This window comes from Scyliorhinus torazame, chromosome 7 (genome assembly GCF_047496885.1).
Source record: "Scyliorhinus torazame isolate Kashiwa2021f chromosome 7, sScyTor2.1, whole genome shotgun sequence".
NCBI lineage: Eukaryota > Metazoa > Chordata > Chondrichthyes > Carcharhiniformes > Scyliorhinidae > Scyliorhinus > Scyliorhinus torazame.
Window position 1 is genome coordinate 115,595,400 of NC_092713.1, and position 27,221 is coordinate 115,622,620.

The window sequence follows — 27,221 nt, forward strand, 5'->3', positions numbered from 1 at the left end:
AGTAGAGTTCAAAGACATCCTGCCCACCAAGTTGTCATCTTGAAAAGTAGCCAGGTTGAATAGAGGAGATAGCTATCACAAAAGGTTCTGTAAACAAGCAGTTGGCTTCTGGTGACGGGAATGTGCAGAGTGGACGCATGAAAGAAAGGTGACTCCCCTCCTGGAAACATAATATTAGGCACTTTCAGGTGGGATGGACTGCCAGGGCATATGCCGGGCTATCCCTTGATAAATGAATGGAGGGACCTCCTAACACAGGAGCTCCAATTGCTCAGAGACGCCATCAAACTAGAACTGATAATGACGGGTGAAGACAGCGGTAGCGGAGGCACTGGTCCCCCTTCAAGCGGTGCTGGAAAAGATGAAGTGGTGACTGGAGACACAGGGGAGGCCCGCAGGGGTGTGGGGGGGGGGGGGGGAAGGGGTGGACGGACAGGGCCGGTGGGAAAGTCGTTCAGTGGCGGAGCATTGGAAGGCTGGCTATGACAGATCGCACATGGAAACAAGGGCATCACAAACATCCATCTTGGAGAGCCCCCAAACAAAGGGAAACCCATGAGTGCAGGGGTGCAGCCACATGATGAGTATGGTGACCACAGCCATATTGGATGGCCCCAAAACCAATCGTGCTACAAGTCGAGGGCTAGGGAGGTGGCCATACTGCTCAGTAAGCGGACAGCATTTCCAGCGACAAGGATGGTCACGGACCAAGGAGGATGGTACATCATGGTTAGCGGTGTCTTGGAAGGGACACCAGTGGTCCTTGTAAATGTGTGCACTCCCATCTAAGATGATACGGAATCCATGAAGAAAGCCATGGTGGAAATCTCCGACAGAGACACACACCGACTTATCATGACCCACGGACAATCAGATCAAACCCCAACTCGAGGAAAAAGACAGACATGGCAAAGGAATTGAATGTTTTCATGGAACAGATGGGGGCAGTGGACCTATGGAGTTCAACACACCCAGGGGAAAAGGAGCACTCCTTCTCCCAAATATACAGCGTAATACCTGGAATGACTTTTTTGTAGTGGGGGAAGGGGTGCGTCCAGAGGTAGTAGGAGCGGAGTAGTCGGCAATTGTAATCTCCAACCACACTCAATACTCAACACTGCGTAGATGTGAGGTTGGAGGTGGGCTGGGCACAGGGCCTCCCCATTGAGACTGGACACAGCCCTCCTGGCTGATAAGGCATTTTGCGAATGGATATCATAGGCCATAGACAGGTACATTATCAACAACCAGAATAGGGAGGTCTCACCCTCCACGTTCTGTGGGAGACTGAAGACAATGACAAGGGGGGGTAATTAATGCGCACAAGGCGCGCAAAGATCGGAAGGAGAGGGCAGTTGAGGGGGAAGACAACATGGGGCCTGGAATCACCAGTAGGGCTGGGGGAAGTCATGGAAAGTATTAACTCCACGCAGGTGGGGAAGGCTCCAGGGCCAGATGGATTCCCAACGGTCTTCTACAAAACATTTGTGCTAGCATTGACCCCATACCTGCAGGAGATATTCGCAAACTCACCAGTAAGTCTGCGACTAACTCTGGCAGAAGCCTCAATATCGCTGATACCCAAAAAGGACAAAGACATGACTAAATGCGGGTCCTATAGGCCCATCTCACTACTCAGCGTAGACGCAAAGATCCTGGCGAAGGCCTCAGCGAGACGGCTGGAATGCTGCATGCCGGGGGTAGGCGCAGAAGACCAGACGGGCTTTGTCAAGGGCAGGGAGCGAACATCGAACATTAGGCGCCTGCTGAACATGATAATGACTCCATCCGGGCAGAGAACATGCAGAAAAAGCCTTTGACAAAGTTGAACGGAAGAACCTCACAGAGGTACTGGAATGATTTTGATTTGGACCACAATTCACCTCCTGGGTGAAACTACTGTCAGTGCTCCCAATGTGAGAATACGGACAAACTCCATCAGTTCTAGAAACTTCCGGCTGCACAGAGGCATGAGGCAGGGATGCCTGCTATCTCCGCTGGTGTTTCCCCTGGCAATTGAGGCACTGGCAATCGCCCTCAGAACGGCAAAAGGGTGGAGCGATCTATAAAGCAGAGAGCATAGTGTTTCACTCCATGTGGCTGACCTGCTCTTCTACATCTCGAACCTCCAGACCAGCATGCAAGGGATAATGAAACTGCTAAAGGAGTGCGGAGCCTTCTTGGGTTACAAGCTTAACCTATGCAAGAATGACATCTTCCCGGTGAACACATAGGGGAGAGAGACAGAGCTGGGGGACGGCATTTAAGCAAGCCCAGACCAAATTCCGCTACTTGGGGATCCAAATAGTCCACGACTGAACACGGATCCATAAATGGAACCTGATGAGTCTGGTGGACGAAGTCAAAAGGGACATGCAGAGCTGGGGCCAACTCCCATTCTCCATTGCAGGGAGAGTACAGACGACCAAAAGGAACATACTGCCCAGCTTCCTCTTCCTGTTTAGCTCTCTCACAATTTACATCCCCCAAGGCCTTTTCAACACAATCAACAAAGTAATCATGACGCTTGTGTGTGTGTTTGTGTGTGGGAGGGGGGGGGGAGCAGTGTAAGAGCCTGAGGATCCAAAAGTAGGTCCTGCAAAGGAAAGGGAAAGTGGGAGGCCTGGACGCTCCCGAATCTACAATCTGCCATTGGACTATTACCACAGAAAGAGTACGGGAATGGATGAAGGAACTGGGAGCAGAGTGGGTGAAGTTGGAGGAAAGTTCCTGCATAGGGACGTCACTCCGAGCCTTAGGGACATCACTCCGAGCCTTAGCCACAGCCACTCTCCAATTCTCCCCCTCCTCTGGCCAAATCCTCGACGAATCCAGTGGTAGTAGCCATGCTCCAGACATGGTATCAAATTAGGCAACATTTCGGCCTAACTGAAATGTCCACCATGGCCCCCATCTGCAACAACCACAAGTTCACTCCTGCGGGAATGGCGCCACCTTCAAAAGGTGGAAACGGACGAGGGGATGCTGACTGTTAGGGACATGTACAAGGACAATAGAGTAGTGACCCTGGGGAAGTCACAGAGGTTCCAGTTACCAAGAGGGAACGACCTGAGATACATTCAAGTGACAAACTTCCTCCGAAAGAGAACAATGACATACCTCGAGGTACCAGCACCCTCGTTAGTAGAACTACTGGATATTGGCAACCTACGGAAGGGAAACTGTGCAGACTTGTATGAATGACTGTTGGAGGAGGTACGCTCCCCCTTGGACAAGACAAGGAAAAAATGGGAGGAGGAACTAGGCATAGAGATAGGGGGAGGGCTCTTGATCGAAGCACTACACAGGGCAAACATCACCTCCACATGTGCAGGGCCGACCCTAACGCAGCTAAAGGTGGCGCAATGAGTGGGTTCTTTCCGGAGGGGGGAGGACAAATGTAAATGGTGCCAGTGAGGCCCGGCCAACCACACCCACATGTTCTGGGCTTGCCCCAGACTTGTCGGGCAATATACGACCTTCCTTGTAGCAATGTCCAAGGTTGTGGGAGTGAGGGTGGAGCCATGCCCAAAAGTGGCGGTCTTCGGGGTTTCAGATCAGCCTCTTCACGGGAAGAGGAGCCAACGTCCAAGCCTTTGCCTCCTACATCAACCGCTGGATAATCCTGCTCAGCTGTCGATCGGCAGCGCCACCCAAAGCTGCAGATTGGCTGTCCGAACTGCCGGAATGTTTCAGGCTGGAGAAAATGCAATTTGCCATCCGGCGGGTCAGAAGAAGGCTTACACAGGACATTGAAGCTATTCACCAACTTGTTCCAAGACCTGTTGGTAGCCAGCAACCAGGAGGGGGCGGGGAGGGGGGGGGGGGCAAGTCACGAACGAACCACAGGACAAAGAGGAAAAGGAAGGGGGGGTGAGGAACCAAGGGGGGGGTGCGAAGGCACGCAAGGAGAACGAGAGGGACTGGAACAAAGTCACAGGGGACTGGTCCGAGGGCAAGTCAAAGCCCAACCAAACTAAATAGACACTTGTAAATACATGCCCTGGCCGTATTGGGGACTGTAACATAATTATGCTGGCTAAAGGGGGTCACAGCCACAACAGGAAGGAAGACAATTGCCTGTGTTGATTTCTGCTTTTTGTTTTTGTGTTTCATTTTTCTTTTTGCATGGTTTTGTAATGTGTAACTTATGAATAGGATGCTAAAATTCAAGAAAAATATTTTTTTTTAAAAAAGTTTCTGTGAAATAGTCTGTTACATACCAGTCCATAATATGCATGATCATTGCCCTGAAGGAGTCGTAGTAACTAAAATTTAAGGTGCTGCCAATCTGCTAAATAAGTATTAGGAGTATTATTTTTATGATTGGTAATATGACTAAAACATCCTATCTAGCACCAGTTAAATAAATAAGTATTCTGAAAATTCCAAAGATTAAAATGTATTTGCATTTTTAATTATTTTGTAACTTCCTTTCATTCGTACTTACATAACTGCTTCACAACTCCAATTTGACAATATTACAAACCATAAATTTTTACCTAATTCTAATTAGTTCATTAGACAACTAAAGTAACAACAGAAACATTGGCTGGAATTCCCCATCCGTTCATGCCAGCGGGATTCTCTGCTCCTGCTGCAGTGAATGGAGTTTTGGCCAATTTCTCCTTTCTCATTAGCAGTGGTGACGGGGTAAACGTGGATGGGAGAATACTGGCCATTATCTAAGGTAATCTCACGAAGCTTAAAACATTTTCACAATTAATTGAATCCTCTTGCAGTAGAAGGGTGATGTTATTTTATAAAGATATTTGTATGAAATAAATAATGCTGAAAACAACATAGCATACCAAAGTTATAACACATGTTTTTGTCAATTTCGTGCCAAGAAAAATAGGGAATTGCAACTCTGTAACATGCCACAGAATTTCAATATTCACTATTAAAACTAAGTATAACAACTTCCTACGCTGTGGGATCTTTTAAAATGTTGTTTTGCCCTAATTTTATTCATATTAGTGACAGTGTAAGACTGGAGGATTGTGAGATTGCCTCCTGTCCAAATCGCATTGCTTGTGTTGATACAATTCATGAAACCTTGTCCCACATTATGACATGCATTTATGCAGAACCAAAATCACTTCATATTGACATAAACTGTGGCTGAACAGTATTATAACAGCACAATAAATGAAACTGATCTATGTTACAAATGCAACAAAAACAGAAAATACTGGTCAATCTCAGCAGATCTGACAGCATCTGTGGAGAGAAAAGGGAGTTAACGTTTCGAGTCTGGATGACTCTTTGTCAAAGCAACAAATGCAACATTTTCTAATCTAGTCCCTTGATTGTCTCTTTAATTTAGGGTAAAATTGAAAAATTAAGGGATCCTGTGGCCTATTCTGAATTCTACTGACATCAAGTGGGCTGAAAGTTGTAAAAGATTAAAGGAAGGCCCAGGTTGTTCCACTGGGAAGGTGAAAGATGTTCACACCTGCAAGCAATCTTAAAAGCATTTCTGCTAACGGTGGATAGACTGATAGGCCTAGATTTCTGTGGAGTCATGCTTCTCCGTGCCTTATCCAAATTGGCATTGGTACCCCAAATCTGAAAATTCTGGCCCCCATTTCTGACAGATCCAATTTACACCAGTGGGGAAACTGGGGTGGGATGTGACTCCCACATGGGGGAAACCCAAGCTTAGCAGAGCCACTTGAACTCAGTGCTGAGTTCAAACAGACCATTTTTCGCTGGAGCGAGGGCTGAATCCTGCAGTGTGTAATTTATGTCTTTTTATAGATGCATATGCTCTAAAAGGCATATTCGGTTGTTGGAACTGTAAAGCTGTTGAGTAATTTAAATCCCTGTCCTTTAAAGTTTGAAAAAGCAACCTGCATGTGACTACAGTTTCAAACATATCTGTTGACATAACCCTAAGGGTCACCATTACAGTATACAATTTTGTCTACAAAATTATGAGGGGCATAGACAGAGTGGATAGTCAGAGGCTTTTCCCCAGGGTAGAGGGGTCAATTACTAGGGGGCATAGGTTTAAGGTGAGAGGGGCAAGGTTTAGAGTAGATGTACGAGGCAAGTTTTTTACGCAGAGGGTAGTGGGTGCCTGGAACTCGCTACCGGAGGAGGTAGTGGAAGCAGGGACGATAGGGACATTTAAGGGGCATCTTGACAAATATATGAATAGGATGGGAATAGAAGGATACGGACCCAGGAAGTGTAGAAGATTGTAGTTTAGTCGGGCAGTATGGTCGGCGCGGGCTTGGAGGGCCGAAGGGCCTGTTCCTGTGCTGTACATTTCTTTGTTCTTTGTTCTATTATTACTGCTCGACTGGTTCCCCAGTCTCTTCATTATCACAATAGTAAGTGTGTGGTGGTGGTGGGGGAGGTGCTATAGATTCAGAGTTTGATTGACATCCAAAAGGTTATTAAGGAATTAGCCGTCTTTGATATGGGGTTATGAATGTAGTTGATGGTTTTTATTAGAGATGAAGCACTGTTGGGGATTTATATGTATTGAATGGGCTTTCATCAAAGAGTGTGTTTTTTGCAAATAGAAGTGTGTAATAGATACTTAGAATTGTTTTTTTTTTCATCTCAGCATGGCTCCGGAGATCTTCCCATGGTGGATACTGGGTGAGTTATCATGGAGGTGTAAAGGCAAAGAATGGTGGGTGTGTGGGCAAGTCATATTGGCATGAGTTAGCACTAAATTGGCAAAAGAACTAAAATGGTCAAGAGGATGAGTGGGGGGGGGGGGGGGGGCCTTGTGCGGGCATGCGTTGCATGGTTGGGACAGGGACTATCCAGTGCTATGGGAAGAGTGGGGGACATAAGTTGGCATGTAAAGGATGAGTATAGGTTGGCATGGATTGTATATGGGTCTATTGTGGTTCACTTCAGTGGCATTGGTTGACATAGAGGATATGGGACAATTAGGGGTGGGTGGGCAGATGAGTTGGCATGGATGAGGCATGGTGGGGGCTGAAAGGTCTAATATTGAACAACAAAACTTGGACAAAGTCTCAAAGAACCACCAGGCCTTTCAACCAGACCCCCTCAGCATTTTGTAGCCCCTGTGGCTGCTTCTGAACTGTTTCCGGAATGGTGGGCCCAACTTCAGCACATACCCATTCCCTCTAGAACAAAGTTATTTGAGATACTTTTTCCTGAGGCGGATGTGACAAGTTGGGAAATTATCCAACTTTGCACTCTTGCCGCAGGAGCAACAATACAGGCCTTAAAGTCTCAGAAAATTATTAGGAATGTCAGAATTTGTAAAGGCTATACTTTAAGCTGTCTATTCAATTTCAAGATAGAATAGAGTTCGGAGTCTAAAAGATTGCTAATTTGCATGTCTACCTGGATACAAGAACTGGGTGATTCGTGTTGCCCTGGAGTTGGGCTTTGAGAACTGGAGAGTCCATAGGAAGCCATTGTAAGATGGGCTCACAAGGTGTTTTCTTTAAAAAAGTGCTGAATTTCTCAGTCTCAATGAATCCAGGAAAGAGAAAGTGAGCTGAGAGCTGAGGGTAGTAGGTGTCTATGGTTCATCATGCAAGAATGCAGGTGGGAGCTCATGCTTGGATTGAAGAGACCAAATTTTTGAGGTATTGAATTGGTCTGGAGGATTGTCCTAGCTTTGGCCAGAAGGAGGAAATCTCTAGGATAACCCTTACTGTAATAACTGAGAAGCCTAAGAAAGGAAAAGAAGGGAAGCAAGGCCTCAGAAACCAAGAATCACTTTGCACTGGTTCTGGGAGAATGAAGTGTCTACTGAAAGGACAGAGGAGGGAGATTTTCAGTTTTAAATATTAAATGGGGGATCACTTTAGTTTAGAGTATAAGTTACTGACTGAAATAGTTTTTTGTTAATGTTGCTTTTAGTGTATGTGTTGCAGGGAAAGTCTTTACACTTGAAATCTTGGATGATCCTTTTATAGGCATCCACTTGAAGTTTGAATTTCTTTTAAAAAATTATCAAGGTCTATGGAGATTGTAACAGCTAAAAATACAGGAATCTACTCTATTCTTGACTGTTTACCTGATAAACTGGCATGTGCAATGAATGAATGGTAACCATTTTGCCGAGCTGGACTGGGGCAGTGAGAATCATCTGCTGAAAGGGAATTATGATTGGCTGTGTGCTCCATCGTTCTAAACGAATCTCCATACTGGAAGGTGTTCTGCATGGTGTGAAAGCTTCCTTGGTAACCTGGAAACAAAGAACAGTTGTAGCACCGTGATCAGACTGCATACTTAGTTCACAGGTCATAATACATATCCATAAGGAATCTAAATTGAAGTTTTTATTTTGCTGCAAATGACACATCATGAGTGCATTAGGTTAACACCGTCAAAAAAGGGGAACACTGATGAGGAAACAATATGGGCAGTATACCAGTACTCCTTAGCTACAGAAGAGAAAAATCTGCTGGCTATTTGCTCTTATTCTATAGTTTATCTTCCCTTTCCCGTACCATTAGCTCTAGAGTTCCCCATGGATCTAATCTTGGTCTCCTATTATTCCACAACTACAAGCTGCCTCTCAGAGATATTTTTTTTTTAAAAATCCAATTCCAGGTGCACGTTGATGATGCCCAGCACTATCTCATCATCACCTTTCTCAGCCACTCCACTGAATAATCGCGCTGCTTGTCCAACATTCAGTATTAGGTATACGAAAGATATTTCCAATTAAATATTAGGATGCCAATTGTTTTCAGTTTCCGCCACAATTTGTTCCTTTGACCAATAGTTCCCAACGAGTGTGTTGCAGTACACTGATGTGCTGTGAAGGCCTACAATTGTGACGTGAAAGAAGATTCATAATTAATGTAAATAAACTAAACTAACCTTCGACTTCAGCTCCTTGGTCTACATCACCAAGTACAGAGGATCTCGTCCTCCTGCGCATGTGCCAACCAAGAAAGGGCCGCACATGCCCATGCACATGATCAACGTGAAAAATCCATGCCGCGCATGTGCGGCCTGTTCCCAGCTGGCATATGTGCAAGAGGTCCGAGGTTCCTCAGGACTTAGAAATGCCAACCATTGAGCTGAGGGCAAAGGCCCCATGTGCCTGTGCAAAAGGTGAAAACTCAAAATGGGTACAAAGTCCTTGGGAGAAGGGAGGGAGATAGGGAGAAGTCAAAATAACAGGAGAGAAGTCAGGAAGAAGTGAAAAAATGAAGTTCCCAGCAAGGGAAGATGATGGAGGTATGAAACAGAGCCAATAAAGCTAAGAAAAGAAGAAACAAGCGCCAATTAGAGAAAGGGTTGTGAGGAACACACCTTAAGTGAAGTGGACTTAGGGGAAGCCCTAGTCGTCAAAGAGCCGCCAAAGGGGACCTGAAGATCCGAGAAGGCAACCGAAGGTTAATAACTCAATGTTGTAAAGTGTTGGTGCAAAGGCACAACTTTGGAGTAATAGTGTTATGCTTAGTATGACCGAGAAGCTGAAATTGTACTTTGAGTTGATGCTTGAGGGTATTTATTGTGTAATGTGGTTTGTTTGACCACAGTATGCCATGGATAAGTTCTTGAAGAGAAGTGAAGAATCCTGTTCTGATTCAGATGTAGCCGAAAGAACAGAACCTCGGGAGAAATAAGCGAGGTTCGTATGGAGACAGTACAATGACAGCTTTGGATTTTCGTGGACTGCTGATGCCTCTTGCCCTGTCCCAGAATGCCTAATTTGGAGGGAAAAACTCTCAAATGCTGCAATGCTACCAAATAAGTTGAGGAGCATTTCAATAAGAAACACCTTTCACTCTCCAGTAAAGGTACACTATTTCAGGCACATGAGAGAACAGTGTAAAGTAAAATCAAAGATGGAACATGTACAGGTTCAAAGTATTGAAAAGGAAGCGAGTTCCTTTGTGGCTGGACTCAGCAGAATTGAAGGACCTGCAGACCATTGCCGAAACCTTAATTCTGCTGGCATGCAAAGGTATTGTGAGAGTAGTGTTGGGATCTGATGCTGCCAAAGAAATTAACAAAGTTCCTCTTTCTGATAATACAATTAAACGGCATATGGACAATATCAGTCGATACTGAACAGGTTCATTTGAGTGGAAAATTCACCAGCAGATTGATGACTCCACAGATATTTGAGAACTCTACCAGCTCTTAGCCAATGTCAGGTATGTTGACAGAGATTCTATCAAAGAGAATTCTTCTTTTGCACATAATTGCCCCGTCATGCAACAGAGAAGAAATCTTTCATATCACAACGGAGGAAAACAATCTTAACTGGAAGAAGTGCAATAGCATCTGCACTGACGGAGCAGCTTTCATGATGGGAAAAGTCAAAGGATTAGTGAATAAGGTGAACGAACAGGAACATGAAATCCAGGTCAGCCACTGTATCCTGCAACGTGAAGCCATTGTTACCAAAAAAAAATGCCATCCGAGTTAACTGTTGTATTAGACCAAACAGTGAAAATTGTGAATTATGTGAATCATGTCCTTTGAAATCACACTTGTTATGTGAAGAGATGGGAGCCGAGTACCAAGGTTTACTCATGCACACAGAAGTGCAATGGCTGTCTCGGGGAAAAGTCCCCTTTCAGGTTTATGAGTTCCTTACTACGCTGAAAGAGTTTTCGGCTCAGCATGAATTGCCACACAAAGATTTAATATGTGATGATTCTTGTTGTGCTAAGTTTGCATATACTCAGCCACCTGAACAAGCAGAATGTTAAAATGCAGGGGAAATACAAGAACATTCTGATTGCCATAGATAAACTTCAAGGCCCTTTAGCAGGAACAATTGGCAAGTGGGTCAATTTGAGATGTTCAAGCTGGCATCAGCAAATTCTGCTGGCAAAACCATACTCAATATCATATCCACACATTTTTGATTTGATTTGATTTATTATTGTCACATACAGTGAAAGTATTGTTTCTTGTATGCTATACAGACAACGCATACCATACATAGGGAAGGAAGGAGAGACTGCAGAATGTAATGTTAGTCATAGCTAGGGTGTAGAGAAAAGATCACCTTAATACGAGGTAGGTCCAAGAGATGTTTTAATGCTGAAATCCCCTCCACGAGAATGGAAGACTTTGGGTACGTGATCCATTTAGTTCACTTTCTTTTGAATCATCAAAGTCATTGTCATTAAAAGAACAAGAGGAATTTGCAGAACTCCGGATGAATCATGCACTGAATCTAAAGTTTGCAGAGATGCCTCTGGACACATTTTGGTTGTTTGCGGAACAAGAATATCCATTTATTTCAGATCGCACTGTGGAAATATTCTTACTGTCTCTCACAATCTACCTTGGGTTTGGCATTCTCAACACTGGCTTAATTAAAAAATCAAAAGGAGGGAGCGTCTGTCAGTGGAGCCTGCGAGTTGCCTTGGCATCAGTTCCTCTCCGGATCAAGAGACTCTGCTCATAGAAGCAGGCCCCGGTATCACATTAATGCTGTCAGTAAGATGTTGCTTACAGTATTTCCTTCATTTATGAACTTTCATATTGAGAAATGCAGACTTGAAAAAAACTGAAAATAATTATAGAAATATAAAATATAGGAGGTATGCTTCAAAATATTTTATAATATAAAGTTGTGCCATGACATATAAAAGGTTGGGAACCACTGCCTAAGACACTGACTCACCCTTCTCACTGGCCATTTTCTGACGTTAAACCAAACCATTCACAACCTTGGCATCCTATCTGATCTTCTGAAAAATTCCAAACCCATATATCCTCCCAATCACTAAGGCCGCCTTCTTCCACCTCTATTCCATTAGCAAACGTCATCCCTGCCACAGCTCATTTGCTGAAACTCTCATTTGTGCCTTTGTGATCTCGAGACTTGACAATGCCACAATTTAAAATCCTCAGTCTAAACTTCAATTTTGTCCATGACCTCACCCATTACTAACTCTGTAATCTCTAGCAGTCCTACAATCCTTCAAGATACCTGCACTTCTCGAGTTCTGACCTCTTGTGCATCTCTGATTTTCATTCTGCCAGCATTGGTGTTCCTGGTTACCTAGGTCCTCAGTTCTGGAAGTCTCTCCTTAACCCTCTTCGCTTCTCCTCTTTATTAAGAAGCTCCTTAAACTTATATCTTCGATTAAGATGTTGATCACCTGTCTTTCTAATAATAATAATTATCGCTTATTGTCACAAGTAGGCTTCAATGAAGTTACTGTGAAAAGCCCCTAGTCACCACATTCCGGCACCTGTTCTGTGAGGCCGGTACGGGAATTGAACCCGCGCTGCTGGTGTTGTTCTGCATTGCAAGCCAGCTATTTAGCCCACTGTGCTAAACCAGCCCCAGTATCTCCTTATGTGGCTCAGTATCTAATTTTGGCAATATTCCTGTGAAGTGCCTTGGGATGCTTTACTATGTTAAATGTCCTGCAAAAATGCAAGTTGTTGAATATTATCCAGCAATCTTCTCTGAAATCTCAGGTGAAGATATGATCAGGTTTTGCTGTAAGTTCTGGGTCACCCATGAAGAATAACCGTTGGGCTGTCATTAACTATGGAACCATACCTCAGAAAAGGTCAGCATCTCTGAGACGGAAATAGAAGTACGTGTATAAATATGAGACCACACAAAGAACATGTTCATGAATAGTGCATTTTGTATGAATTTAGTAAACTTATATTTGATAAAAATGCTTGCATAAGGGATAAAGGGAACAACATATGCAGAAACACATACAACATGGACCACATAAACATCCAGTATGCGCTAACAGTTGTGACCACAATCATTTGTTGCATATTACTGATAGCTAGATAATGCAATCTTTGAATAGTCACTTGTAATTTAAGATTATCATCCCACATGCCTGCATAGTTTTTGTGCCATAATTTAATCTTTTCCATGCTATTGGACTTTACTTTTAAATTAATTCTTTACACGAGTAGTTCCATTCGCGAGACTACTGGTAGATAATTACTGGTGGATTAGCTGAAAATTCCTTCAATGTTTCAACAAGCAATGTTTGAATCTTGAATGACAAAACCATGTTTTAATGACATACAAGGAAATACCATCAGTAATTAAACTGAACATAGAAAAGTGAGCACAGAAACTCAGCCTTTCTTTCTCTCTCCCAAACATCAATAAGTCCTATCCTGCACTTCTTTACTGTCTGAGAAACCACTTCTGACTATTGGTTTCCTGCTGGGTAATGGGCAACTTCACTTCCTTTGGTGGTTTATGAACATTCATTTTAATTCTCATTCATCTGACACAGATTGTTAACTAATCCTGAACTTTTAACAGTAAGAATGGGAACTGAAAGCCATTCTCCAATCTTTTACCCATTGTAGTTTGGGTTTACAGTTGAGGAATTTCATGTTAGATGCTTTGAACTGTGTGACCAAGAAAAGGCTTTTAAATTAATACAATTATACAATTAGAAGGTGAAGCAAAGTACCCAGTAATATGTTAAGATATTGTTTTGTTTTGAAGATTCTCTGCTTTCCTAAGATGCCGATTCCTGCTGGGCTTTACTTACAGCCTCTCGCAGACCATTGGTAATTTGTCCGGGTGATGACTATTCTTCAAGTATGAGCCTAGATAGTGTCATGACATTATTTGCCTTTTGGGAAGCCCAATCGTGTGTCACTTTATATCTACAAAGGTGCTGTGCCAATCTGGGGCTACTGCTTCATTATCAAAACTAGGCACATGCACACATTTCCCTTTCCCATCCCTGGAAACATCAAAACCAATTGTGGTAACTTAATTTCCGAGTCTGTTTAATTGGCTTGTTCCCATTGTGGCCGAAGTCCCGTCTGCTCTTCACCTGCCAGACTTTTCTCTCTCTTCTCAAGCAAATATTGGCTCATGCTGTGGTACAATTTCACAGGCACCAGCCACCTGCACATACCTCACTTAATCACCGTTGATGTGTGACTGTATAGAGTGTGTCAACAGGCTATTTGATTGAGGGCAGCTTCACAGCAAGGCCATTCTATCCTGATGGGAAATTCCCCACCCAGTACACATTGATCATGAATGGGATCTCTGGTTGTTTTTTTTCTCTTCTCCCATGAAGTGGCTGAAACCATTTGCTGCACTCGCACTGCCAAACTGTCTGGAATCAATTCAGAAACTTCTTCATCTTTATGACTTACCACACCAAACTGTGCTATTCCTGCCTCGACCAACATAGAATCCCGAGAATTTTATTAATACCAAAATTATATTCATATTTTTATTTTAACATCAAATTGCTGCCAACAATGAGAAATCATTAAAAAAGTTTGTTCTATGTGATAATTCTGATTTAGTTTACTGAAGTTACATTTACTTCTCATGGCATCAATATTTAAAACCTTTCTATCAGTGCTTGCATCTTATCTGTGGTTTATATTTCTCCTATGATCTCCCAAAAAAGATTTCAAAGTACCTGCTTGAAAGGGTTGCATCAGCTGACTTTGAAAGACTGGGTAGGACTTGTGGTGCCCTCCGCTGAGTTGATTGTTGGATGGTTGAGGTGAGTGAGGACCATGCCTCTGCAACAGTGCTGGAGCTAACATTTTCCTTGGACTGACCAGAGACGAGAAAGGAAGAACAACTGGTCCAGGCCTGCAAGGAAATAAGTGTATTTTAGCAATGTAGCCGTACAAGAGCATTTGTTCCATGTTTTTAAAACTATAAATAATAAACTCCAGTGTCCTAAGGCTCAACTGGTTATATGCAGCCTCACAGTTGGTCATTTTCCAACATTTGATTTTAGAGGGAGCTGAACAACACTGTGTGACAGACATACTGAACGACATTTAAATTACATTTAAGGAAAGGAGGTCCTGGGCTCAGTTTAAGGCTGCGTCATGCACACATACACATCTTGCCCCTGAAAAGTACATGCATGCCAGGGGTAACAAGCATTGCCTGCTTTGGAATATCTCTTAAAGTAAATGTTATTTTCTTAAGATTTTGCCAGTGAGCATTTCTCTAGTAACACATTCAGTGATTTGGAGACTATTAATTCCCCCTACATTTTTTGCTTTTTTGTTGAAACTTTTATTTTTTGGAGACTTGTCACAAACCCCTGCCACACAATTAAAAAAATGTAATGATAGAGATAGGTGGAAGGCTAAAGATGAACAAAAGATAGCCTATTCAAAAATTATTTTCTTGTATAGTTTACAGAACCACATAGATGAAAATTGGAAAATAAAAGGTGCCAATCGCCAAGGTCCAACATAGCAATGCTTCATTTTCTTGTACTTTCCACCAGCATTAGGCCTTGCTGGGGTTTGGGCCTTTTTGGAGGGTGACTCAGACCATATTAATGACCATAACAGTCATGGCACTGAACATAGGATACGCAGTTCCTGTCACTGGGACGGAAAAGTGCAAGAAAATTTGACCTCCAAAGTTCGATAATGATGTTGCGATCTTTGGCCACTCACATATCCAACCAGATTAGTAGCATGTGTCCAGAAACCCATTCTGAGGGAGGGTACAACAATTTTCTAGAGTTAGGGCATCTATAATGTGCCTCACTGGTTGGATCTTTTTCCCCCTCACGATGTGAAAGATTTCTGCTTTGCAAATTGCTGGAAATGTTGGATAAACTTCTAAAAAATTTAAATCTCTAAGCAATTTACTCCTTGTAGGAATTAAATTGCTGTTTCAATTATTTCCTCTATGGGCCACAGAGGTTGAGTGACATTTCAAAAACATAATTCTCATTATTTTGGGTCCCAACTGTTCACATTATATATTAATGATTTGGACGAGACAATGAAATGTAGTATTCCAAATTTGCAGATGATATTAAGTTGGGTGGGAGGAGAGCTGTGAGGAGGATACAGAGATGCTTCAACGGCATTTGGACAGGCTGAGTGAGTGGGCATATGCATGGCAGAGGCAGTATAATGTGGACAAATGTGAGGTTATCCACTTTGGTAGCAAAAAATGGAAGGCAGGTTATTATTTGAACGGGTGTAAATTGAGAGGGGTGAATACTCAGAAAGACCTTGGTGTCCTCATTTACCAGTTGCTAAAAGTAAGCAAGCAGGTACAGCAGGCGATAAAGAAGGCAAATGGTATGTTGGCCTTCATAGCGAGAGGATTTGAGTACAGGAATAGGGCTGTTTTACTACAATTGTATAGGGCATTGGTGAGGCCACAACTGGAGTATTGTGTGCAATTTTGGTGCTCTTTTCTGAGGAAAAATGTTCTTACTATGGAGGGAGTGCAGCAAAGGTTTACCAGACTGATTCCTGGGATGGTGGGACTGTCATGTGAGGAGAGATGAAATTGGTTATATTCATTGGAATTTAGAAGAATGAGAGGGGATCTCATTGAAACTTATAAAATTCTAACAGGATTAGACCATGTAGATTCAGAAAGAATGTTTCTGATGCTGGGGGAGTCCAGAACTAGGGGTCATACTTTGAGATAGTAAACCTTTCAGGACTGAGGTGAGGAGAAATTTCTTCACCCAGAGAATAATGAATCTGTGGCATTCACTACCACAAAAAATAGTTGAGGCCAAAACATTGTGTAAAAAGGAATTAGATATAGTTCTTGGGGCTAAAGGGATCAAGGGATATGATGGGAAGGCAGGATCAGGGTATTGAACTTGATGATCACAATGAATGGCGGAACAGGCTCGAAGAGCCGAATGGCCCCCTCCTGCTTCTATTTTCTATGTATGTTTATATTGTTAAGTACTAACTTTCTGCAACAGGTTTAATTCACATTTACTGTGTAATTTCTTGAAACTCACCAGAGATTGACAGTGCGATCTCGTTTTCACAATTCCATTTCAAGTCTTAACTCATAACGTACCTTCCGCATCAAAATTTCTTAAGCTATTTATATATTCATATCATACGCATTCGATTTGTATTATTTTCCATTATGCCGAGTCCAGCTGTTATACTATAGCCCGTGTGCTGAAAATGACTGGGGCACCTGGGACCTTTATGAATAACAGGACCGACTTCCGGGTGCGGCAATACGGAGCTGAGCCGCACGATTCGGCAGCTCCCCCTACCACAGACTTTCGGGCTCGCTAGAAGAGCCCCAACGGAACTTTTTTTGAAACTAACCCGTGGGGAAGGTAAGAGGGAGGTCCCCCTCCAACCTGTATGAAACGGACTCTAAGCGTAACGGCCACAAAAGTGGCATTGGAGCAACGGGGAAAAAAGACAAAATGGCGGCGGCCAGAGACAAAGGTGAGCTGCAGGAGCTGGAGCAGCGGGAAGGACCGGGGAAGAAAGATAGAATGGCGGCGGCCAGAGACAAAGTGGAGCTGCAGGAGTTTATTAGACACTGCTTCGAGGAGCATCGCGAGGAGATGCGTAAGGAAATGCTGGCGCCTATGCTTTCGGCAATCGAAGGACTAGGGATCACCCAGAAGGCCCACGAGGTTCCGATCCAGGAGATGCAAAAAAGAGTCAGTCAGAACGAGGACGAGATCTCGGACCTGGCGGTGAGAGTGGAGCAGAACGAGGCGCTACACAGGAGGTGGGCGGGAAGACTCGAAGACCTGGAGAACAGGTCGAGGAGAAAGAATCTGCGGATCCTGGGTCTCCCTGAAGGAGCGGAGGGGGCCGATGCCGGGGCATACGCGAGCACGATGCTCGGGGCGATGATGGGCAAGGAGGCCCCTTCGAGGCCGCTGGAGTTGGACGGGGCACACCGGGTGCTGGCGAGGAGGCCCCGGGCAAATGAGCCGCCAAGAGTGATGGTGGTGAGGTTCCACCGGTTCACGGACAGAGAGTGGGTCCTGAAATGGGCCAAGAAGGAGCGGAGCAGTAAGTTCTGGAACATAAGTCTTCAGTACTATTGCCGGAGTATTATCAGGGCCCATAGCCTTTGCAGTATCCAGTAAAGTACCCAGAAGCTCCAACACTACACACGTCCCCATTTTGTATGCAATTTCCAAACAATTATTAATTATCATACCACATTGTTGCTTACAACCCTCCCCAGTAGACACTTAGATGCAAGATAAGATGTGTTAGTACCCCAAATCACACGGTCATATATCCATAGTCAATCCGCTGCCCTTCTATGAATACATACCTGACAATCAATCAAGAACTAAAGATTTAGCTGCTTCCCACTCCCCACCATTCCCAGCAAGACAACAGCCATAAATATAATGGTTTAATTCCCATTGCCTTTAATTTGTCTTTTGATTGCTGGCATTTCATCTGGGAAATCTACAGCAGGATCAAGAGAATTGTAATGCACATATGGAATAACAATATAATGCATTTAAATATGTAAGTAACAAAACATAAAATAATCCAAATGGTACAAAGTTAGACAATTAACAAAATATAGATATTGTGATGTTTCCAGCAGTGTCTTATTCAAAATTTACTTTGACCTGTCCTTTTTCTAAAAGAACACAGAATCACAACAGTGCAGAAGGAGGCTATTCGGTCCATCGTGTCTGCACCATCTCTCCAAAAGACCCCACCCCCCCCACTCTATCCCTGTAACCCCACCTAACTTGTACATCCCTGGGCACTAAGAGGCAATTTTATCATGGCCAATCCACCTGACCTGCACATCTTTGGACTGTGGAGGGAACCCGAGCACCTGGAGGAAACTCACGCAGACACGGGGAGAATGTGCAAACTCCACGCGATCACCCAAGGCCAGAATTGAACCCGGGTCCCTGGTGTTGTGAGACAGCAGTGCTAGCCACTGTGCCCCCATGTCGCCCCAGACACATTCCAGCCTGTGTATTATCTTGCATGTAATATATGCATTCTTGTGTACCATCCTATGTCTAACATAATTCAACTTCTCTGTTTTCCTCCCAGGGGGCGAAAAGGCTGTCAATCTTATTTGGGATGAAATATCAAGTATATCTACAGGATTTCTTTTCATCCTTTGAACAAATCAGTGTTATGGTGATTTGTGTGTTTTCAGAAATGTGCCCTGATTATCTTTGTCACTTCTTGAATCCCATAAAAGCTGCAGTTCAGTGTGTCGATGTGGTGTTAATCTGGAGTTTGGGCACAGCCCAGTTTTGGGCCCCATGCTGTTTTATGAGGTCCGTCTCCAGGGAACTCACTGTCAGTACAAGCTCAAGAAACAGTTGCGCTGTTCCCTTTCAGAGAACGTTTTGAATTAGGAAGCCAAGCTCTCCTCTATTATAGCTTAAAGTGTATCATAAGCTTAATTATTGCCAGGTGATTCTTTCCTTGTATTGTGGAATGTGCAGAATATTTCAAATACGTTATAAATCTTTGTGTATAACTGAACTAGTCAACACCCCTGCCAGTTCAAAAATATCTTTCCGACAAACAAATGCAGCTAGGTCCCCCAATGTATCTGTGATTGTTCACAAGGTCTTTGTTTCAACCTATAGGAAAAAAATAAATCAGGAATTATTTTATTCCTTTGTTGCTCTTTTACTCTGAAGGTGATGACCACGGTTGGAGTACAGTGTCACAGTCCGGTGGTTATTCTTCACATCAGTCAAAATAGTGACTATGAGAAGTCTATTCCTTCATGGGGGCATCAAAACCAGTTGAATCTTGTCCTCAAGATTAGCTACACATGGCCACTTTCTAGCAGCGAAAGCAATCCGGAACAAGGAATCTATGTGACTTCTACTTTTCTCTCTAATAATAATCTTTATTGTCACAAGTAGGTTTACATTAACACTGCAATGAAGTTACTGTGAAAAGCCCCTAGTCGCCACATTCTGCCGCCTGTTCGGGTAGACAGAGGGAGAATTTGGAATGTCCAAATTTCCTAACAGCACGTCTTTCGGGACTTGTGCGAGGAAACTGGAGCAGTCAGAGGTAACCCATGCATACGAAGGGAGAACGTGCAGACTCCACCCAGAGAGTGACCCAAGCCGGGAATCGAACCTGGGACCCTGGCGCAATGAAACAACAATGCTAACCACTGTGCAACCATGCTGCCCAGCTCAGCAGGACTGATGCCAATTTATTTCCCAAACATTGACCAAAGCTAAGATCAACTAACCTCAATCTGAGCAATGATTAAATCTGAGTTTTGTGGCCTTTAAGTCTCAGTGAAACACTGTGCAGTGCATTTACACACTGAAACTCTAAGGAAGTTGCAGTAATTGTTTAGTTTTTGCTTTATAACACCCTATTTATTCACAACATAAAGTACCCAGCTGCATTGAATCTAATACCAAGCAAAGTTAACTGATAAAAGTCATATGGTTGTACGATTGTAAAACCCACAAGGTTTGTATCAACCCAACTTATTGTGAATGTGGCAGCTCACCTGTACTTAATTCTTTTCATTAACTGGACTGCACTTCTCTAGCCAATGTTTTTTTCTGCATGCCTGTGTTTAAACTTTAATGATAAAATATGATTGCCTTTTGGCAGTATTCAGTGGAAATGTATTTTAGCTGTTAACAATATCTGTTTCTTGTTAGAGTTTATACAGCTCTAAAGAGAATGAAATTCCTTACTGATGACAATTTAACATTTTAGATATAATTTTCCCATTGGGTATTCTAATTATTCTACATAAGATTATAATGTACAGGCTGTACAGAAGCTATGGAATTCCCATTTAATTATTAAAATGTACTCAACATCATTGCTTGCCAGTTGTATAGTTCAGTAATTGGAATCGTACTGTTTCATTGTCTGACGTAACAGGCGATATTTAATATTATCCCCCTTGGCCTGTTTGGAGGTGGGAAAAGCATCTTATCAGGCAGGATGGTGCAGATTGGGAATCCACCAGCTTTCCACCTCTACCCCAATTAGGTATGTGGCATTAAGCACTGTTGAAGGCCTGCACACCCATTGCCAATTGAGGTTCTGAAGAAGGCAATTAATGCCCAATTAAGGGCTTCATCCCACCAATGCTGGTATTAAACCAGTAGCATGCAGGCATGTTGCCACGTGGGGTGCTGATGAGTAAACCTGTACTGGTTGCTAGTGGTCTCCGGGGGAAGTGGGGGTCCTTCATTCAAAGCTACTGGGCGAGATTCTCCACTCCCGCGCCGGTTGAGAGAATCGTCTGGGCCGCCAAGATTCCCCGGGGCGCCGGTCCGATGCCCTCCCGCGATTCTCCCAAGCGGCGGGAACGGCCCGGTCGAGTTCTGTGGGCCGCAGGCCGAAGAATTGCCGGAGACACCCAAAATGGCGATTCTCCGGCACCCCCGCTATTCTCAGGCCCAGATGGACCGAGCGGCCAGGCCAAAACGGCGGGCTCCCCCCGGCGCCGTCCACACCTGGCGCTGCCGTCGGGAACAGCGCGCGAACGTGGGGGGCGGCCTGCGGGGGAGGCGAGGGGGGATCCTGCACCGGGGGTGTACCTCAAATGTGGGGTGGCCCGCGATCGGTGCCCACCGATCATCGGGCCGTCCTCTCTGAAGGAGGACCTCCTTCCTTCCGCGGCCCCACAAGATCCGCCCGCCATCTTCTTGCAGGGCGGACTTAGAGAGGATGGCAACCACGCATGCGCAGGTTGGCGCCGGCCAACCCGCGTATGCCCGAATGACGCCAGTTATGTGGCGCCGCCTTTACGTGGGTGACAAGGCCTGGCGCGTGTAGATGATGTGGCCCCGATCCTAGCCCATTGTCAGGGCCTGAATCGGTCGGGATCGGGGCCGTCACGACGGCGTTCACGACGGCGCGGCCAATTCGGCGTCGGAGTGGAGAATCCCGCCCACTGAGTGCCTGATCGAGGGGCCCAGCATCAATAAGGGGATTGGACGGGCCATTGAGAACCACCCTCCTGCCATTGCTACACCGTTTAAATCCCCACTATCCCCATGTTGCAAAACCCCTCCTACCATTACTCACCTGAGTCCAGGGATGCAACATAAATCCCGGCGTTATTTGGGTGTCTCATGCGACAAGCAGTGCCTCCCCAATGGTGTTGATAAGCATGTGATTGGCCGGCAATTTTCACCAGGACTTCCGCCCTTGGAGTCCTTTATCCCAGGGAAAGGTCTGCTAGTGACCTCTCAACTGTCTGATTGGCATGAAATACTGGCAGAACTTCCCAGGAGGAGGCAAAGCAGTTCGCTCACCGGCTCTCCATCCGGCAGCTGAGACCCCAGTCGCATCCATTAAATTGCCCCAAAGAAATCTCCAAATCATCAATAGAAATATTGCCAATGTTTTAATGAATAAGTGAGCTGCCCAATGTGGCACCACAAATACCTGTCAATGTTAAGTTAACCAATCTCTGCTGAGATGATGGTTGGGGTATTACAATTCACCTCAGTACCACGGTGTTAGGGAGTGGAAAACTCAGGTGGAGTTGCTGCTGGAAAGAATACATCTGTGGGTATCAGATGAAGACTGAGCTGTTTCCAAAGTCAACTAGCTTGCCAATATTCCCTCACTGGGCTTACATGGCCATGGGGCAGCACGATAGCATACTGTTAGCACAATTGCTTCACAGCTCCAGGGTCCCAGGTTCGATTCCCGACTTGGATCACTGTCTGTGCGGAGTCTGCACTTTCTCCCCGTGTGTGCATGGGTTTCCTCTGGATGCTCCGGTTTTCTCCCAGTCCAAAGATGTGCAGGTTAGGTGGATTGGCCATGCTAAATTGTCCTTAGTGTCCAAAATTGCCCTTGGTGTTGGGTGGGGTTATGGGGATAGGGTGGAGGTATGGGCTTGGGTAGGGTGCTCTTTCCAAGAGCCGGTGCCGACTCGATGGGACGAATGGCCTCCTTCTGCACTGTAAATTCTATGAAAATTCTATGTTCAGACAGCCCTATTGAGCGGAGGCCAGAGCGGTGGTCCTGGATTGACATTCAGCAGGAGCTACTTGCACCTGATGAGTGTGGATGGCCTATCATCCTGAAGAGTAGGTGAGGCTCTTTAGGCCTAGCTTCAGCTCACCTAGAAGTTTCACCAAAGTCAAAAAGTGTGAGGAAGGCAAAGGGAAAATACCTCTTCCCTCGTAAGTGGCTCAAGAATCTCGTACTTAAGACTGGAGTTGGTACTTACCCAAGGTCAGAGCACAACCAACTAACCATACAGTGATTGCACCTCATTACATGTTAGTGTCTTCAGAAGATGAGCCAAGAAATTTTAGAAGAACCTAACACCAACTTTATTGATTCCCAGTCTGTCCGTCCCTGCCAGTTGGCTCCGCGTATTATTTGGTCTCTGTGAAGGCACACCAAATTCATCAAGTATTAAGTCAAATATTACACAGATGTATTATTTTGATAGTAGTGGGAATTTGATAAAGTAAGATTGCAGGGAAGATGGCGCCAGAGCGAGGCGACTCTCTGTGAGCTCTCCCCAACAGATCCACTTTTTACTTAACTTATACTCGTTCTAATCTTTTAAAATGTAATTCTAAGACTAACATTATTACTAACCTCTCTTTTATCCCTATTATGTATTTTCTTTTCTTCCCATCTACTTAATGATCTGTTGAGCTGCTCGCAGAAAAATACTTTTCACTCTACCTCGGTACACGTGACAATAAACAAATCCAATCCAATCCAAAGTATATTACACTTCTGTGCAGTGCTGAGGGAATGGTACACTGTTGGAATCATAAGTTGTCAAAACCGAAGTTCCATCTGCCCTCTCAGGTGGACGTCTATAATCCTATGGCAAAGAGCAGGATTGTTCTCCTCATTGACCTGGCTAATATTTATCCCTCAATCAACATAATTTCATTTCTTTCATTTCTGCGTGTGGGATCGTGCTGGGCAGATGTTGGCTGCCACATTTCCTACTTTACAAAAGTCACTACAATCAAAAAGACTTAATTGGTTTTATAGTGCTTTTGGATACCTGAGATCATAAAAAGTATTAAGACCATAAGACATAGGAGCAGAATTAGGCCACTCGGCCCATCGAGTCTGCTCCGCCATTCAAACATGGCTGATATGTTCTCATCCCCATTCTCCTGCCTTCTCCCCATGACCTCTGATCCCCTTATTAAACAAGAACCTATCTATCTCTGTCTTAAAGACACTCAGCCTCCAGAGGCTTCTGCGGCAAAGTTCCACAGATTCACCACCCTCTGGCTGAAGAAATTCCTCCTCATCTCTGTTTTAAAGGATCGTCCCTTTAGTCTGAGATTGTGTTCTCTGGTTCGAGTTTTTCCTCCAAGTGGAAACATCCTCTCCAAGTCCACTTTAACCAGGCCTCTCAATATCCTGTAAGTTTCAATAAGATCCTCCCCTCATCCTTCTAAACTCCAATGAATACAGATCCAGAGTCGTCAACCGTTCCTCATACAACAAGCTCTTCATTCCTGGGATCATTCTTGTGAACCTCCTCTGGACCCTTTCCAATGCCAGCACTTCCTCCCGTAGATACGGGGCCCAAAACTGCTCATAATACTCCAAACGGGATCTGGCCAAGAGCCTTATACAGCCTCAGAAGTACATCCTTGCTCTTGTATTCTAGCCCTCTCAACATGAATGCTAACATTATGTTTGCCTCCCTAACTGCCGACTGAACCTGCACGTTAACCTTAAGAGAATCTTGAACAAGGACTTCCAAGTCTCTTTGTGCTTCTGATTTCCTAAGCGTCTTCCCATTTAGTAAATAGTCTACGCCTCCATTCCTCCTTCCAAAGTGCATAACCTCACACTTTTACACATTGTATCCCATCTGCCATTTCTTTGCCCACTCTCCTAGTCTGTCCAAGTCCTTCTGCAGCTCCCCTGCTTCCTCAATGCTACCTGCCCCTCTACAGATCTTTGTATTATCTGCAAACTTAGCAATATTGTGAAAAGTTGTGGTCCCAGCACCGACTCCTGAGGCACACCACTAGTCACCGGCTGCCATTCTGAAAAAGACCCCTTTATCACCACTCTCTGCCTTCTGCCAGTCAGCCAATCGTCTATCCATGCCAGGATCTTACCCTTAACACCATGGGTTCTTAACGTATTTCACAGTTTCCTGCGAGGCACCTTGTCAAAGGCTTTCTGGAAATTTAAATAAATCACGTCCACTGGTTCTTCTTTGTCTAACTTCCTTGTTACCTCCTCAAAGAACTCTAACAGATTTGTCAGACATGACCTCCCCTTGATGAAGCCCTGCTGACTCAGTTATTTTATCATACACTTCCAAGTCCTCTGCAATCCATCTTTAATAATGGACTCTATAATCTTACCAATGAACAAAGTCAGGCTAACCGACCTATAATTTCCCGTCTTCTTCCTCCCTCCCTTTTTAAACAGCAGTGTTACATTCGCTACTTTCCAGTCCTCTGGAACCCTCCAGTGATTCCTGAAAGATCGCCACCAATGCCTTCACAATCTCCTTAGCTGTCTCTTTTAGAACCCTGAGGTGTAGTCCATCCGGTTCAAGTGATTTATCCACCTTCAGACCTTTCAGTTTCCCCAGAACCTTCTCCTTACTAATGGCCACTACACTTACCTGTGCCCCGATTCTCCTGAAGGTCTGGCATCCCACTGGTGTCTTCCACCGTGAAGACTGATGCAAATTAACAATTCAGTTCCTCTGCCCTTTCTTTGTTTCCTATTATTACTTCTACAGCCTCATTTTCCAGTGTCTATTTTGCCTCTCTCTTACCTTTTATATATTGAAAAAATCTCTTCCTATCTTCTTTTATCTTCTCCCCCGTATTGCTTTTTTAGTTGCCCTCTGCTTGATTTTAAAGGCTTCCCAATCCTCTGCTTCACACTAATCCTTGCCACTTTGTATGCTTTTTCTCCATGCCGCATCCATGTAATATCGAGTGATTGAGAGAGGCAAATGTTCACTGAAGGAGACTAAATAATATATTTTTTAATTACTCTAAATAATTAAAATTGATGTTTTTCTGTACCAGAAAATTCAAAAATTGGCATTGTCACAGAACCGATTTAAATAGGCAGTTTTGGTATTTATTCCATTGTAATGGCTAAAATTATCACAAAATGTAGCTTCAATGGGCCCGATTCTACCGATCGGCGATTAAGTGCTCCTACCAGTGCGAAAACCAGAGTGATACCTGCTGGCACTAGGAGCGATCTCGGTTTTTTTAGTTGTCCTCTGCTCGATTTTAAAGGCTTCCCAATCCTCTGGCTTCCCACTAATCCTCGCCACTTTGTATGCTTTTTCTCATCAGCCATGGATGTCTCGTCCTCCCCTTAGCATGTTTCTTCCTCGTTGGGATGAATTTCTGTTGTGCCTCCCGAATAACCCCCAAAAACCCCTGCCATTGCTGACCCACTATCTTCCCTGTTAGGCTCCCTTTCCAATCAACTGTGGCCAGCTCCTCCCTCATGTCTTTATAGTCACCCTTATTTAATTGTAATACCGTTATATTTGATTCTGTCAGAGAGATTCGGTCCCGCTCCCCTCAGTTCCAGCGAGAACCCCTGTATGCAATGGAATGGCACTGAAAACCCAATTGAGGGTAAAGCGCTTTCTAAGTGCCATTGCATGGCAAGTCGAGATCGCTCCTAGTGCCAGCGGGTATCACTCTGGTTTTCGCACTGGTAGGAGCACTTAATCGCCGATCGGGAGAATTGTACCCATTGAAGCAACATTTTGTGACAATTTTAGCCACTACGCTGGAATAAATACCAAAACTGTCTATTTAAATCTGTCTGTGACAATGCCAATTTTTGAATTTTCTGGTACAGAAAAACATCAATTTTAATTATTTAGAGTACATTAAAAAATATATTATCTAGTCTTCTTCAATGAACATTTGCCTCTCAATCACTCTAAAGTAAAAATAAGCACTTTAAAGTAGTTTTCTTCGGAATTCTATTGAAAAAAGCTACTGAAACTCATGCCTCAATTTGTTTTGAAATCATTCGTAAAAAACAATTGAGAATTATTGTCGTAGACCAAGGAAAAACATGGGCTGGAATTCTCCGTTTCAGCGGCTAAGTGCCGGCACCAGCGGAGCATGTCTGGTCTTTTACAAAGAAAAATAGGCTGAAACCCGCACCAATTGCGGGACCGGTGATGGGCTAGCACTGGCGCTGGATGAAACACCCGCCTCCCATGCCGGAAATGGCCGGAGAATGGCTGGGTCCCGGGCCACACATGCGCACGGCTGATGACCTGCAGTGGTCACGCCATCCAACATGGCGCCGGCCGTGCGCAGACCCAACCCGCCATTCGTGACCCCACAGCCCACCCCCTGGCCACCCCCTGACCAGTCCCCCCAGCTTTCGCAGAAGCCCCTCCGACCAGCGGCACGGATCACAGCCAAGTGTGGCGGTGCTGGACACAGTCTGCAGCCACCACGCCGGGTTCCCACATGGCTGAGACCTTACGTGTCCTAGACTGTGGGGAACTGTCCATCGGGGGCGGAGCATTGCAG

The 27,221-nt window shown here is 44.5% G+C and overlaps 2 protein-coding genes across 2 annotated transcripts in view; one reads left to right on the top strand and one right to left on the bottom strand.

The window, feature by feature from the left end:
* The window catches only part of glis1a (GLIS family zinc finger 1a), a 587,387-nt gene that overhangs the window by 52,307 nt on the left and 507,859 nt on the right, over positions 1-27,221 (bottom strand). The window contains exons 9-10 of the mRNA XM_072511301.1: positions 14,376-14,554; positions 8,024-8,194 (exon numbers count right to left, since the gene is read on the bottom strand). Of these exons, the coding sequence (XP_072367402.1) occupies positions 8,024-8,194; positions 14,376-14,554 (350 nt within the window). The remainder of the gene's footprint in view (positions 1-8,023; positions 8,195-14,375; positions 14,555-27,221) is intronic.
* Positions 16,944-20,477, top strand: LOC140426483 (uncharacterized). Its single transcript, XM_072511302.1, has 2 exons — positions 16,944-17,742; positions 18,766-20,477. The coding sequence occupies exons 1-2, from the start codon at positions 17,139-17,141 to the stop codon at positions 18,837-18,839; spliced, it is 678 nt and encodes a 225-aa protein (XP_072367403.1). The 5' UTR covers positions 16,944-17,138; the 3' UTR covers positions 18,840-20,477.